This window comes from Apteryx mantelli, chromosome 22 (assembly GCF_036417845.1).
Source record: "Apteryx mantelli isolate bAptMan1 chromosome 22, bAptMan1.hap1, whole genome shotgun sequence".
Lineage (NCBI taxonomy): Eukaryota > Metazoa > Chordata > Aves > Apterygiformes > Apterygidae > Apteryx > Apteryx mantelli.
This window is the reverse complement of record NC_089999.1, coordinates 11,384,329-11,395,616: the sequence shown is the minus strand read 5'-3', so window position 1 is coordinate 11,395,616 and position 11,288 is coordinate 11,384,329. Positions and strand designations below refer to the sequence as shown.

Genomic DNA, 11,288 nt, shown 5'->3' with positions numbered 1-11,288 from the left:
CAGGGACAGACTGAGCACCTGAAACTCTCTTACAGATCTGTTCCCAAACTCCCCACGCTCCGCGCAGTCAGTGTAAAGCTTTGGGAGGTTATCTGGCAACCGGAAATTTCTTGACTCATTTTACAGTCGTGTGTACTGCTGGATAACTGTGCTAACAAAATCCTAACAAAACACTACATCCATAGGAAATTATTTAACAGACCCAAGCTAGAATGATGGCATTTGATTTCATGGGCTTGATGTTACTATTGCTTTTTGGAAAAAGTATCTTAAAATAGAGTAATTCCCCAGAAAACACAAAATGCGGTTCCCTCCCTCCCTAGTTTAAGGAAAGGTAATGCCTTCACGTGCAGTAACACGGTATCAGGCTGGCAAGTGCTGTATTCCTGTTTCCTTACACCTCCTCGTGTCTCTGTATCCATCTGTGGTTTCATCTTCTACTAAAGGTAAAGGTTGGGGCCAAGGATCATCTTTTCATTCTGTCTGCACGCTTTGGGCCACGTCTGCCTCGTCCGTGACTACAGCTGCCAAGTCCTAAACTGATGCAAGGGCACAACAGACACCGCTCTGCACCGGCAGCTATTAGAAAAGAGCATAATTTGACTGTTTTCAAGCTAACTGTTAGCATCTACTGAACAACCAAATTTTGTTGCCTGTGGCCATTTTAAAATTTACACAGAGTCTGGAAATTAAAATACAAAGGTGGACTCACAGTTTTAGTACTTGAAAATTTTATTTTCTCAAATGAGCACCAACACATATTGTAAATATGACAAACAATACGCCTCCCTCTAATACTGAAGAACTATATACAATGTACAAATAACATGAAAAGGTGAAAACCAATTATCTGAAAACAAACAATTGCATTTATTACTGAAGCAAATGACCTGAAAGAATATGCCAAAAAATAAAATTAAAATAAGATCAAAGAAATAAAAGTATACACAATTTGTAAACACAAGAGCATCAATAGACAGGCTGGTATTGGAAATATTGTCCTTTAGTTTTGTCAGTGGGAAAAGCATTCCCATATCCTTACGAAAAACAAAACAAAGGATACATACAGTTCATAACTATGAGAATAGCTTATTTGTGATTGTACCTTACACAATGCCATTCTGCTTGCATTTAAATACGCTGATTTTTTTAATTCAATGTGATTTTGTTTCCCCTCTTCTGTTTATTCTTTTTAAACAGGATTCTTCAAAACCTATGTCTAACATTATTGTTTCTGAACATTGAATTTCAGAGGCCTCTCACCTGGTGAGAAGAGCTCTTTCCCACTGAGTCGAGCTCTGGTTCTTGCAAATCTGTTTACCCAACCGGGTGTTTGTGTCTCATCTATTCATCCAAGAACTGGTTCACACTGAAACATGATGCTCCTTCCAAAAGGAGGAAGTGCAGTGAAATGCATGATTAATACACTCGCACATACCAGTTAAAAAATGCATACAGAGAAAATTCATATTTGATTATCACAAGAACAACAAATTTCATCTGTAGGGTGTTTTTTTTATATTTTTAAATTGTGTGCACCAGAACAGAAAATTAAAGAGCGTGCAACAGTTATTCAGCACTGAAAACAGCTCCTTGCTCAGCAAAACAGTCCAATGGTTTGTGCTGTTGGTCCACTTTGGGACAAACAAGAGACCCAATGAATTAAAAACGAAGAGTGGGAAGAAGGGGGGAGGTTAAAGACAGAAAGGAAAACAAAAAATTAACTTTACTGCCAGAGAGGTAAACTTTTACTCTAATTCGAGCAGCCTGGTTTCAAAACAAAACAAAATAAAAAGAAAACCAGGACCCATGTCCAAAGACTTCTTTTAGGTTAAAAACAACGACTAGTTAGAAATCTCCATTCTCCATCCCTGCTGCCCCCAAGCAACTGGAAATAGAGATTCAGAGGTTGCAAGCTTATATTCACTTCCATATTCTAAGTCTTGAGATCTACTTCACTCCAGCCAATACTGGTGCAAGAGAAAATTTCAGGCCCGGATCCTGCAAACCAGATCTCCTCAGGAAAGCCGTGCCCACACGGAGCCCCCCGGGCTCTGCGGGGCTCCCCGTGGGGACGAGAGCTCTCGCGCAGGGATCAGGCTGCCGGACCGCGACCTCAGGCACTGACCGAAGAAGCTATTTCGGCACGGGTGTAACTCCAGACAGCCGAGCGCTCCCCGAGCGCCCGGAGCTACGCCTCCGTCCCACCCGCACATGCCAATACCTTCCCGGACCGCCGGCCGCTGTCTGGGACCTGGCCGTGGCCTGTGCAGGAGCCGAATTCTGCCGGGTGGAAGCAGGAGCGACTCCCCTCTCCCGCCACGTCCAGAGGAAAAACGGACTGACTTCAGAGGACGACATATATTATGATTTTTGTTTCCCTTTAAACATATTTTCCAACAAATACAGAAGGAAACAGTATCACTTATAAACAACAGAAAGTGCTCTCAGGGAGGGGCTCTGAGAAAACAGCACCAAATATATTATTTTTTAAAAAAATTAAATATTATTTACAAAAGTATATTTCACAAGATAATGCTTTTTTCTGCTTTGTATATATTATCATCTCAATATTTATTACAGGGATCAGGACTTCACATCAGATAATCCACCAGAGCAAAAAATTTAAAACCTGCCGAAGTCTGAGCTTTGGGGCAGAGCGGGGTGAGGTAAGCTCAAGGCTGTGGGTACGCTTTGCCTCCCCCAGCAGCCACGGCGGCAGCTTGCCAAAGACCAGGCCCCCACATTTAAAAAAAAAAAAAAAGAGCAAAACTGGCTGCTGCTCTTGCTGTCTCTGACGCTATCGCCCCCGGGAAGCAGCAGCCCCGGCACTCGATGCCCCCCGCCCCGGCACGGCCCGCTGCAGGGGGCAGTTTCCGTCAAGGCCCCCCCTTGCTCGCCCCGCAAGGGAACCGCCTGGCTGCCGCTAGCTGGCACGGCCGGAGGGATGCAGAGAGTGCGGTTCTTTGGTTATGCTCTGAACAGATTATTTTACAAGCCATCAATTTAGACTGCCCGGACTGCGATACCCACCAGCACACAGGTCTAATCATCCTGTCTGTCTCCAGCTCCCAACACCGTCATGTGTCTTAATACAGCAAGTCACAGGTGAGTTAGCAGTGGACTAAGACGTACTTTTAAGTTTAATGGACACACAGCAGAGAACAAACGTCAAATGAGCCGCACAGGCCAGTTTTTTCTCATCTCCCTGTACAGCGTATTAAAGTCTGTCTATAGATAACTCTCTGCGTGCGTGGACGTTCACAGGCACACACTTTTTTTATATCAGGACTTGAGGACAGATTCTCAGCAAGTGTAAATCTGTAGACGTTGATGGGACAGAGCCAATTAATACCAGATTAAAATGCTGCCATATTCAAACTTGCACTAGTTGCCATTAAAAATGTCACCCCTGTGAACAGCTAAAAAACAGCCCAATCTGATGGATCATCATCATTTCAGGTCCCAAAGATAAAAACATCTGTATGTAACAGCGCTCTGTGGTAACTTTTCTTATTCTTAGAGCAGTCCTCTAGGCAGGCCTGCTCTTTATAGGCGATCAGGGCCAAAATAACATTACCAACATAAAATCATGAGCCCAGGTGTGCTCTGCTTGTCAACCTCATATTAATGATTTGGGGTTATCCCTTCATTCTCCCAGGTCCTATCAGATGCCTTTAAAGGCTACGTGTCTGGGGAAACTGAAGAGCTCTTCAAAGAACGCAAGTGACTTCCCACTGGCCACAACGCAATAAATTGTCATGGCTCAAGAGCCAAGGGCCAGGAAAACAGGGTCAGGCCAGGGCCAAAGTCAACAAGCTAATGGATACTGCAGCGTTTTTGATTTTTACCAGATTTTTTTTTTATCAGAGAAGGGAATGTGGTCGATGGAAAAAGGGACTGTGGACAATCGGAAATGAAAGCTGAAGCGATTCTGTCACGCAGCCACAACGGAAAGGGTAAAGGCAGAAGCTACCTCCTAACAGGCTTGCCGCAAAACCAAGTTAATCCCACCCATTACAGAAGCCACAGCCAGCCTCCAGGTCACTTCCCTCTCCAAGGCCGTAACAACATGCTGTCACAAGAACAGAGATTCAAGGGAAAAACCAGCCATTGCTCAGAGAGACAGGCCATCGGGTTTGGGTTTCAGCACAAGGCCCCAACATGGAAAGTTGGCCCCAATCTGTAAGTAGCCGCTCTGCTCACACCCCTTCCATACAACAGTGAAATATTTTGTCACTCTCTCCCCACCCCAATCTCCGTAGCTAACTCCGAACATCCTGGATGTGGGGGCCAGCGACAATAGTTACAACTCCAAAGCTTCGGTTTCATAAGAAGTTACAAACCCCTGCACAATGCTCTTTCCTTCTGGATTAAGCAAGATTTCCCCCAGTGGATTAACCTACTTGAAAGAATTCCACAAACAAAAAGAAAATTCACTCAGAGAGATAAAACTAATTCAGTTAAATAGTCTTGAGTTATGCACCAGATACTGGCTGGACTGTTGCAGAGCAAACTTCACATTGTCATTTACGTCTAACGCAGCTCCCCTCTCGCACACAACGTCCCTTCCCCACAAACCGCCTTGGCAAGATCCACACTAATTAATATGAAAAACTTAAAATGGGAAGGACTTGTCCCTTACAGTTACAACACCCAAACCTGCCCCTCCCCTTTAACTCCACGGCATAAACAATTTCAGGGGTATGAGGAAGATGTTTAATTTTGTTTCCCATCCCCCTGACATCTGCAACAGGCTTCTAGGAGTGGGAAAAGGGGGGAAGGCTTTTCTTTTTTTTTTTTGGGGGGGGGGGATACCTCATGGCTTGAAATATCCACCTACACAATACTGCTACAACTGTCAGGGTCCTCTGCTTCCTCCTCTCCCCACTGTCACATCATTTCTTTGACAGGCTCCAAGAGCAGAGCTGATGGCCGGGGCCTGAGATTTAACAAAAAGATGCTGTAACAGCATTTACCTACTCGCACTTGCAAAGGATTGGTAAAAGCCTCCAAGGATGCTCAGTAAAGGCTGGGAGATCAAGGGGTATCTTATGCCACTAAGTTTGTCTCCAACCTCCCCTAAATGATTTCCCCTTTCTTGCCTAGCACATGACTTTTTTTTTCTGTAGTATCTTCTAAGTTGCAGTTCCAGGCCCCTTCTGCCTTAAGTGTTTTTCTCCTCCTCTCTCAAGGGCTCAAGAGTCAGGATTTGGTTTCTCCAGCTGTGGATGCTCCCACAGCTGTGCTCTGTTGGGGGGTCTGGCCAGCCTACTCCAAAACAGAGAGAAAAACGTGAGGCAGGGAATCGCTCCAGCCATCAGATCTCCCCTTCCTCCCCCAAACAAGAAGTTCATAAATGGCAAACAAAACACAGATTTACAGTTAGCTAGCAGGGGGGCACTGGTTAGGACTTGTGCTCAGCCGGCTTAGCTGAAGCCCCACTTTTGGAGCCGCGGTTTTAAGATTCAGAGAGAACGCAGCCGTGAGGTATATTTCTGTCCGTTTAGACAAGCAGATAGTTTCAAGCCTTGATTAACCAGGACTTAAAGGAGAAGTACAGTTTCACTTCTGACGGCTTCCCTTTTGGCCCACTCCCCACCCCCTTTCACCTTCTCCTGCCCAAAACTCAGGTCTTCCTCCCGCACCGAGACCTTCTGATAAAATGCCACCACAGAACCAACTTCGGTTTGTACTTAAACATTCGTCAACATGGAATGGCTGTCGGGCATTCGGTGCATTCTCTTAGCCAATGCCAGAACAGAGAGAGAAGCAGCCAGGGTCAACTCACAAACAGATACAAAGCAAAGAGACAGAGAGACAGAAATTTAGAGGCCAGTCACCAATAAAGATGGAGAAGGGTGTGAAGATGCTCCCAAACTGCAGAGCCTCTAAATGCATGGAACCAAGCGTTCAGTCACTCTCTCACTCTTGGATATAATGTTCGGTTGGATGGCATTCTCTTACACGCTGGAAGGGCTGGGCTCTTCCCATTCAATCCCAGCCATTATCCTTGATCATGTGAGCTAGTTCAATGATGTATTTGCCTTCTTTATACTTCTGGCTGCTTTCAAAAGCATGTTCCTAAAAAAGAGAGACAATGAGATCAGAACGATATCTGAAGGTTTACATAATGTAAAGTCACAGTTACAGACCAGATCCAGAAATTCTGGGTACAAGGTTTAGCTTGGGTGGGAGATTTGTCTATGAAGTAAAAGCACAGTCAAACAGCAGTAATTACTGCTAGCTTTTGGGAAAATTATATTTGGAAGAATCTTAAACCCCAGTTCCAGTTGAACTCCCAGCACACTCCAAGTACAAGAGTTTGGACTCTTTCATGCTGCAGCCACTTTCTGCCTAATACTCAGTCTGTAGTGATTTTTCATACAAATGACTCTGTGGACATTAGTCCTCCTGGAACAGCCAAACCAGTTGTTCATGTTGAAAATTAACATTTAGGAAGCATAATTTATCTGAAGGTATCCTTACAGGCTGAAAATAAGGAATAATCAGCACCATGCAAACATGCAGCTTTCTGTAGGCCGACAGCAATTGCTCCTTGAACTATGCTTTAGGAATCACCGATGATAAAACCTGCCCCTGTGTAGGGTGGTCTGAGAATTTATTAATGTTTGTTAAGAATGCAGAGGTCCTCTGATGAAACGGGGGGTAAGTACCACCATTGGGAGTGAGCTCAATTATGGTAAACTTCATGCAGAAATGGAGCATATAGGCACCAAGTGATGAGAAGTACCCATTCCATACATAAGGATGCTTACAGCTACAGGGACACAATGCTTCGACAGTGCAGAACGCCAGAAATAAGGAAGTCTATGGGATCTCTAACTGAGAGAGACTGCAGTTACGTATTTTGGCTGCACCCTCAAAAGTGATTACCAGAACTCAGCTCTACTGAGGTGTGCTGTCTGCATGCACGTAATGCACCTAAAAGAATGTAATCCTATTGCTGGAGAGACTTGGGCTCACTGCTGTGTTTATGAAAATTTGTACTTTTGTTTTATAATAAACTCAATTTTATGTATTTAGCGACCTTCTCCCTTTGTTAGATGCATGCTGTGTTTCTGCAGGGATTCCTACTGCATCAGTTTTTTAGTCCTTTATTTTTCTATTCTTTATAATAAAGTAGTTGAAAGGTCACTGATACAGTACATGTTTTGTTTAAACACTAGTCAAAATGTTTTGAACAAACAAGTATGCTGCATGTCTCCTGAAGCAGAAATTAGAATGTAGCATAAGCCTTTATTTGAAGGTAATTGAATTTATGAAGAGCAAGAGACAGCAAACAGATAAACTCATGTTAAATAGCATTTCCAGTGGGAAGGATACAGGATTAACAATATATGGATCATTCTATTATTCTGAGATGGTCTGGAAAAAAAGACAGTATGAACCACAAGACTGACTGACTGAAGTTATCCTTATTTCTGGGCTCCCCAGTACAAGAGGGATGTGGCACTACTGGAGCAAGTCCAGCGAAGGGCTACTAAGATGATTAGGGGATTGGAGCATCTCTCTTATGAGGAAAGGCTGAGAGAGCTGGGCCTGTTTAGCCTGGAGAAGAGAAGGCTGAGAGGAGATCTTATCAATGTGTACAAGCATCTTAAGGGAGGGTGTCAAGAGGATGGGACCAGACTCTTTTCAGTGGTGCCCAGTGACAGGACGCGAGGCAACAGGCACAAAGTGAAACACAGGCAGTTCCATCTGAACACGAGAAAAAACTTCTTCCCTGTGAGGGTGACCGAGCACTGGAACAGGTTGCCCAGAGAGGTTGTGGAGTCTCCTTCTCTGGAGATATTCAAAACCCGCCTGGATGTGATCCTGTGCAATGTGCTCTAGGTGACTCTGCTTGAGCAGGGGGGTTGGACTAGATGATCTCCAGAGGTCCCTTCCAACCTCAGCGATTCTGTGATTCTGTGATTTGTATTTAAGTATCATTAAGGGATACCCATCAAAACCAGGCCCACTGTACATACTCTTAATAAGAGAAGATGTTTGCCACAAAGAGCTCTTGCTCTGACTGCACACAACAAAATGCAGGAGGGAAAATGGAAATGCAGAAAGGAAAAGAGATGTAGCTACAGACCCGAATCCACATTTCTGGTTCCCAAGCCAATGCTCTTTCCACGAGACCATTTCACCATACATACACCTTCAGAAAGAGCTGCAGCAAAGATGTCCACAGGAAAAACAAATGATACTCACATATTTCCAACCCAGTGTGGTTTTGCAGTTTTCACAGTAAATGTCTGCAACCGCATGTAATCCTGTTAATAACACCCGCTCTTCTGCAGGGCCACAACCCACATTAACTCTGGGGAAAAAGGAGAGAAACATCTCATTAAGGTGTGTTTCCACAGCAAGACACTGCTTAGAAACTGACGGCAATTTTGTTGCAGTATTTGAAAACATAAGCAGGAAATTCAAAATAAAAACAGCTGTTCTAGAAACAAAATCTCTTGCAGTCCCAGAACAGAATGAAAAGGTAAAATAAAATTTTTATTCAATTAATGATTCTCAAAAGTTTTGAAGAGAAGATTTATAATATTTTAGTAAAATGCATTAATTTTGTATTTGAGAAAGATTTTCATTTTCAATTTGATAAAATGGCATTTTTGTTTTTATTCTCCCAAATAGAAATGTGAAAAACATAACTGAAGTCAATAGTTCTTCTGATAGATATCCTGGCAGAAAATGCGATCTCACCAGAACTATCTTCCAAAGGGAAAATAATGCTTTATTTTTATGCTAACTCTGAAAAGTAAGTTTGTATTTAGGTATTATGTATTCTTCATGTTCACAAAACTTTGATTCTTTGGTCCAACTATATTTCCTCAGAAGAGAATGACTCATCTATTAGCTCTTATTTCTCCATCTGATGACAAAAGAACCATCTTTCCTAGCCTCTTATCTGAAACCTGAACATAAAATCAAATACGAATCAGCGCTGTTCCCTGCCTCCTCCTTTAACCAGTTTTAGCAAGCTCCCAAGACTTAGGCAGAGCTTTGTTACAATAAAGGAAGACAAACCTTGTGTTTACTTATTTACAACGGTTTTCTTAAATCTATCCTAAAAGACGCAGAGGTGACACACAAGAAGCTATACTCACACTGAATTGAAGAGGTATGCTCGTCCTTGGCTTCCTTGAAAGGACTGAAAGGCAAGAAAACAGAATTCAGTTGGTTGCTAGAAACGAGCCTAAACCAGGAACTGTCCTCAACAACTGCGTTAATGACCTCAAACGGTAGTTATAGCAACTGCTAGCCGAGTCTGAGAAATGCGCATCGTTACAGTCTTCAAGATGAAAACAGCAGAAAGTGAAATGTCAGGAGAAGACGAGAGCTGATTAATAGAGGTCTTGTCCCGCAGACGGAAAGGGAACAGCTGCCTCAGGTTCTGATGCGTGCACATTTTCCAAGGCATCCTGGCAGCCTACTGGGAACTTCGCTTACTTCTATCACCCAGTATTACCAGCATTTACACATCGGTATAAGTCCAGCGTACATCTCAACAGTTAAGCTCTGTTTTTTTCTCTTATATTCCGGTGATGCTCATTTTTACCCTTTTGGTTCTACTTATGAATTTCACCTCCCTAAATCTCACACGCTGCTGCTGCAGCCTAACCTAACTCAGCCTAGCTGCCAAATACTGTTTTAAATCTCTTTTCTAAAAAAAACAAAGCTTAAATATGCTCACATACACTTCCATTTCACCGCTACACTTTCAAAACACTGCCATGGTACTTAAGTGGAATTCACATGCCATTATAAAGATTGCAGAGATGCACACAGAAACAAACTCGGAGCTCAGGACTTAACTGGGCGAGGTGCTGGGCACGCAAGTGCAATCTCTACTCAAGTTACTTTACAAAAGACCTTAATCTTGCAGAGATCTCTGCAGGCCTTTATATTCTCACTGATGCCAGGGAAATTATTTACTAAGCATAAAGTGCCTATGTAAAATACTTCAGGATTGGACCTAAACCTAGGATGAGATACAGCTGGCTAGGGATAAGCATGGAGGAGAGAGGACCAGGCAGCAGCAGCAGCAGAGCATGTGCTAGATAATCCTCAGTCATGGCACAGCCCTTCTGCCCCCCGTTTCCCCAGAAGACGGCAGAAAGACGGCACTTTGAATCAAACCCAGCAGGACACTCCAAATATTAGGGATGCTTCCAAGAGCCAGCAGGCTCCGCGCGTGTCAAGTCTGTAACACTACCCGGTGACACCGCCTTGCTTACAAGAGCTGGCTCGCACACAGCAAATGCTACCTGCATTTTTAATGTACTTTGACAAGCATACACTGAATTAAACATTTGGTGCTTATGAGTAAGAGCACAGTTGCTCGCTGCGCATGAGTTACCTTATGAGATACCTCAGGGTACGCATGCTATCACAGACAGGAATCTCTGGGAAGTCTCTACCCTTCCCAGCACAGGGTAGTCCCTGCCTGCAAATCGAGCTCTAGGAATACAGTCGGCCAGAGGCGCTACAGCATATGGTAAGTGCTCAAGTATCCACCGCCTCACAGAGAAGCTAAGTCGCATCTGACAACCAGCAAGTCCGTGGACAGATTTGCACTGCTTCTTACCTTCATATATAGTCAGTGTTAATGAACTGCTTCCTGCCCTCCTCCAGCGAGCCGCATCAACACACCGGCGAGGCTGCTGCACGCCTCCGAGCTGACGGTCCCAGCTCCCGGAGCTGGGCCACTAACTCCTCGGGCTTCCAGATCTAAGGTGCCAAATTCAGTCCCTACGGCAGGCCATTCCAAGGGGAAAAAAAATCACTACATTCAGTCATGGCGAGTGTCCACCCTCCCCCAGCCGATGCAGGATTGCTGTACTGTTATCAAGTGCAAGATAAGTGGGGTGTGGAAGAGCAGAAATCAATGAGCTCCAAGGAGTATTTCTTGCATGTTGACTGGGCTAACGGTGAGCAGTTCTTTAACAGCCTGTAAGACATTCTCGCCGTCACGAGTCCTGCTCATTTGAAAGGCAGAGAGGGGAAATTCACTGACCAGCAGGAGAGAATAAAATTCATTAAAGGCTTGATTTAAAAATCACTCTGACAAAAGAACAAGTACAGTCTGTCACGGTGTTTAGCCTGGTGCACTTCGTGGTGCCAAAGCACTTCTAAACAGTGGCCAAGGCCCAGTGCAAGAACATACGCAAAAGGCTCCTCACCATTGACTAGAGGCACCTCTGGGGGCAAAACCAATGCCATGGGGCACACAGGCAGAGCGCCATATCCAGGAATGAAAGCTGCCT

The 11,288-nt window shown here is 44.2% G+C and overlaps 1 protein-coding gene across 1 annotated transcript in view; it reads right to left on the bottom strand.

The window, feature by feature from the left end:
- Positions 1-724: 724 nt before the first annotated feature.
- The window catches only part of YPEL2 (yippee like 2), a 28,330-nt gene continuing 17,766 nt past the window's right edge, over positions 725-11,288 (bottom strand). Inside the window, exons 2-4 of the mRNA XM_067309558.1 lie at positions 9,129-9,172; positions 8,224-8,332; positions 725-6,084 (exon numbers count right to left, since the gene is read on the bottom strand). Of these exons, the coding sequence (XP_067165659.1) occupies positions 5,995-6,084; positions 8,224-8,332; positions 9,129-9,172 (243 nt within the window). The 3' untranslated portion in view covers positions 725-5,994. The remainder of the gene's footprint in view (positions 6,085-8,223; positions 8,333-9,128; positions 9,173-11,288) is intronic.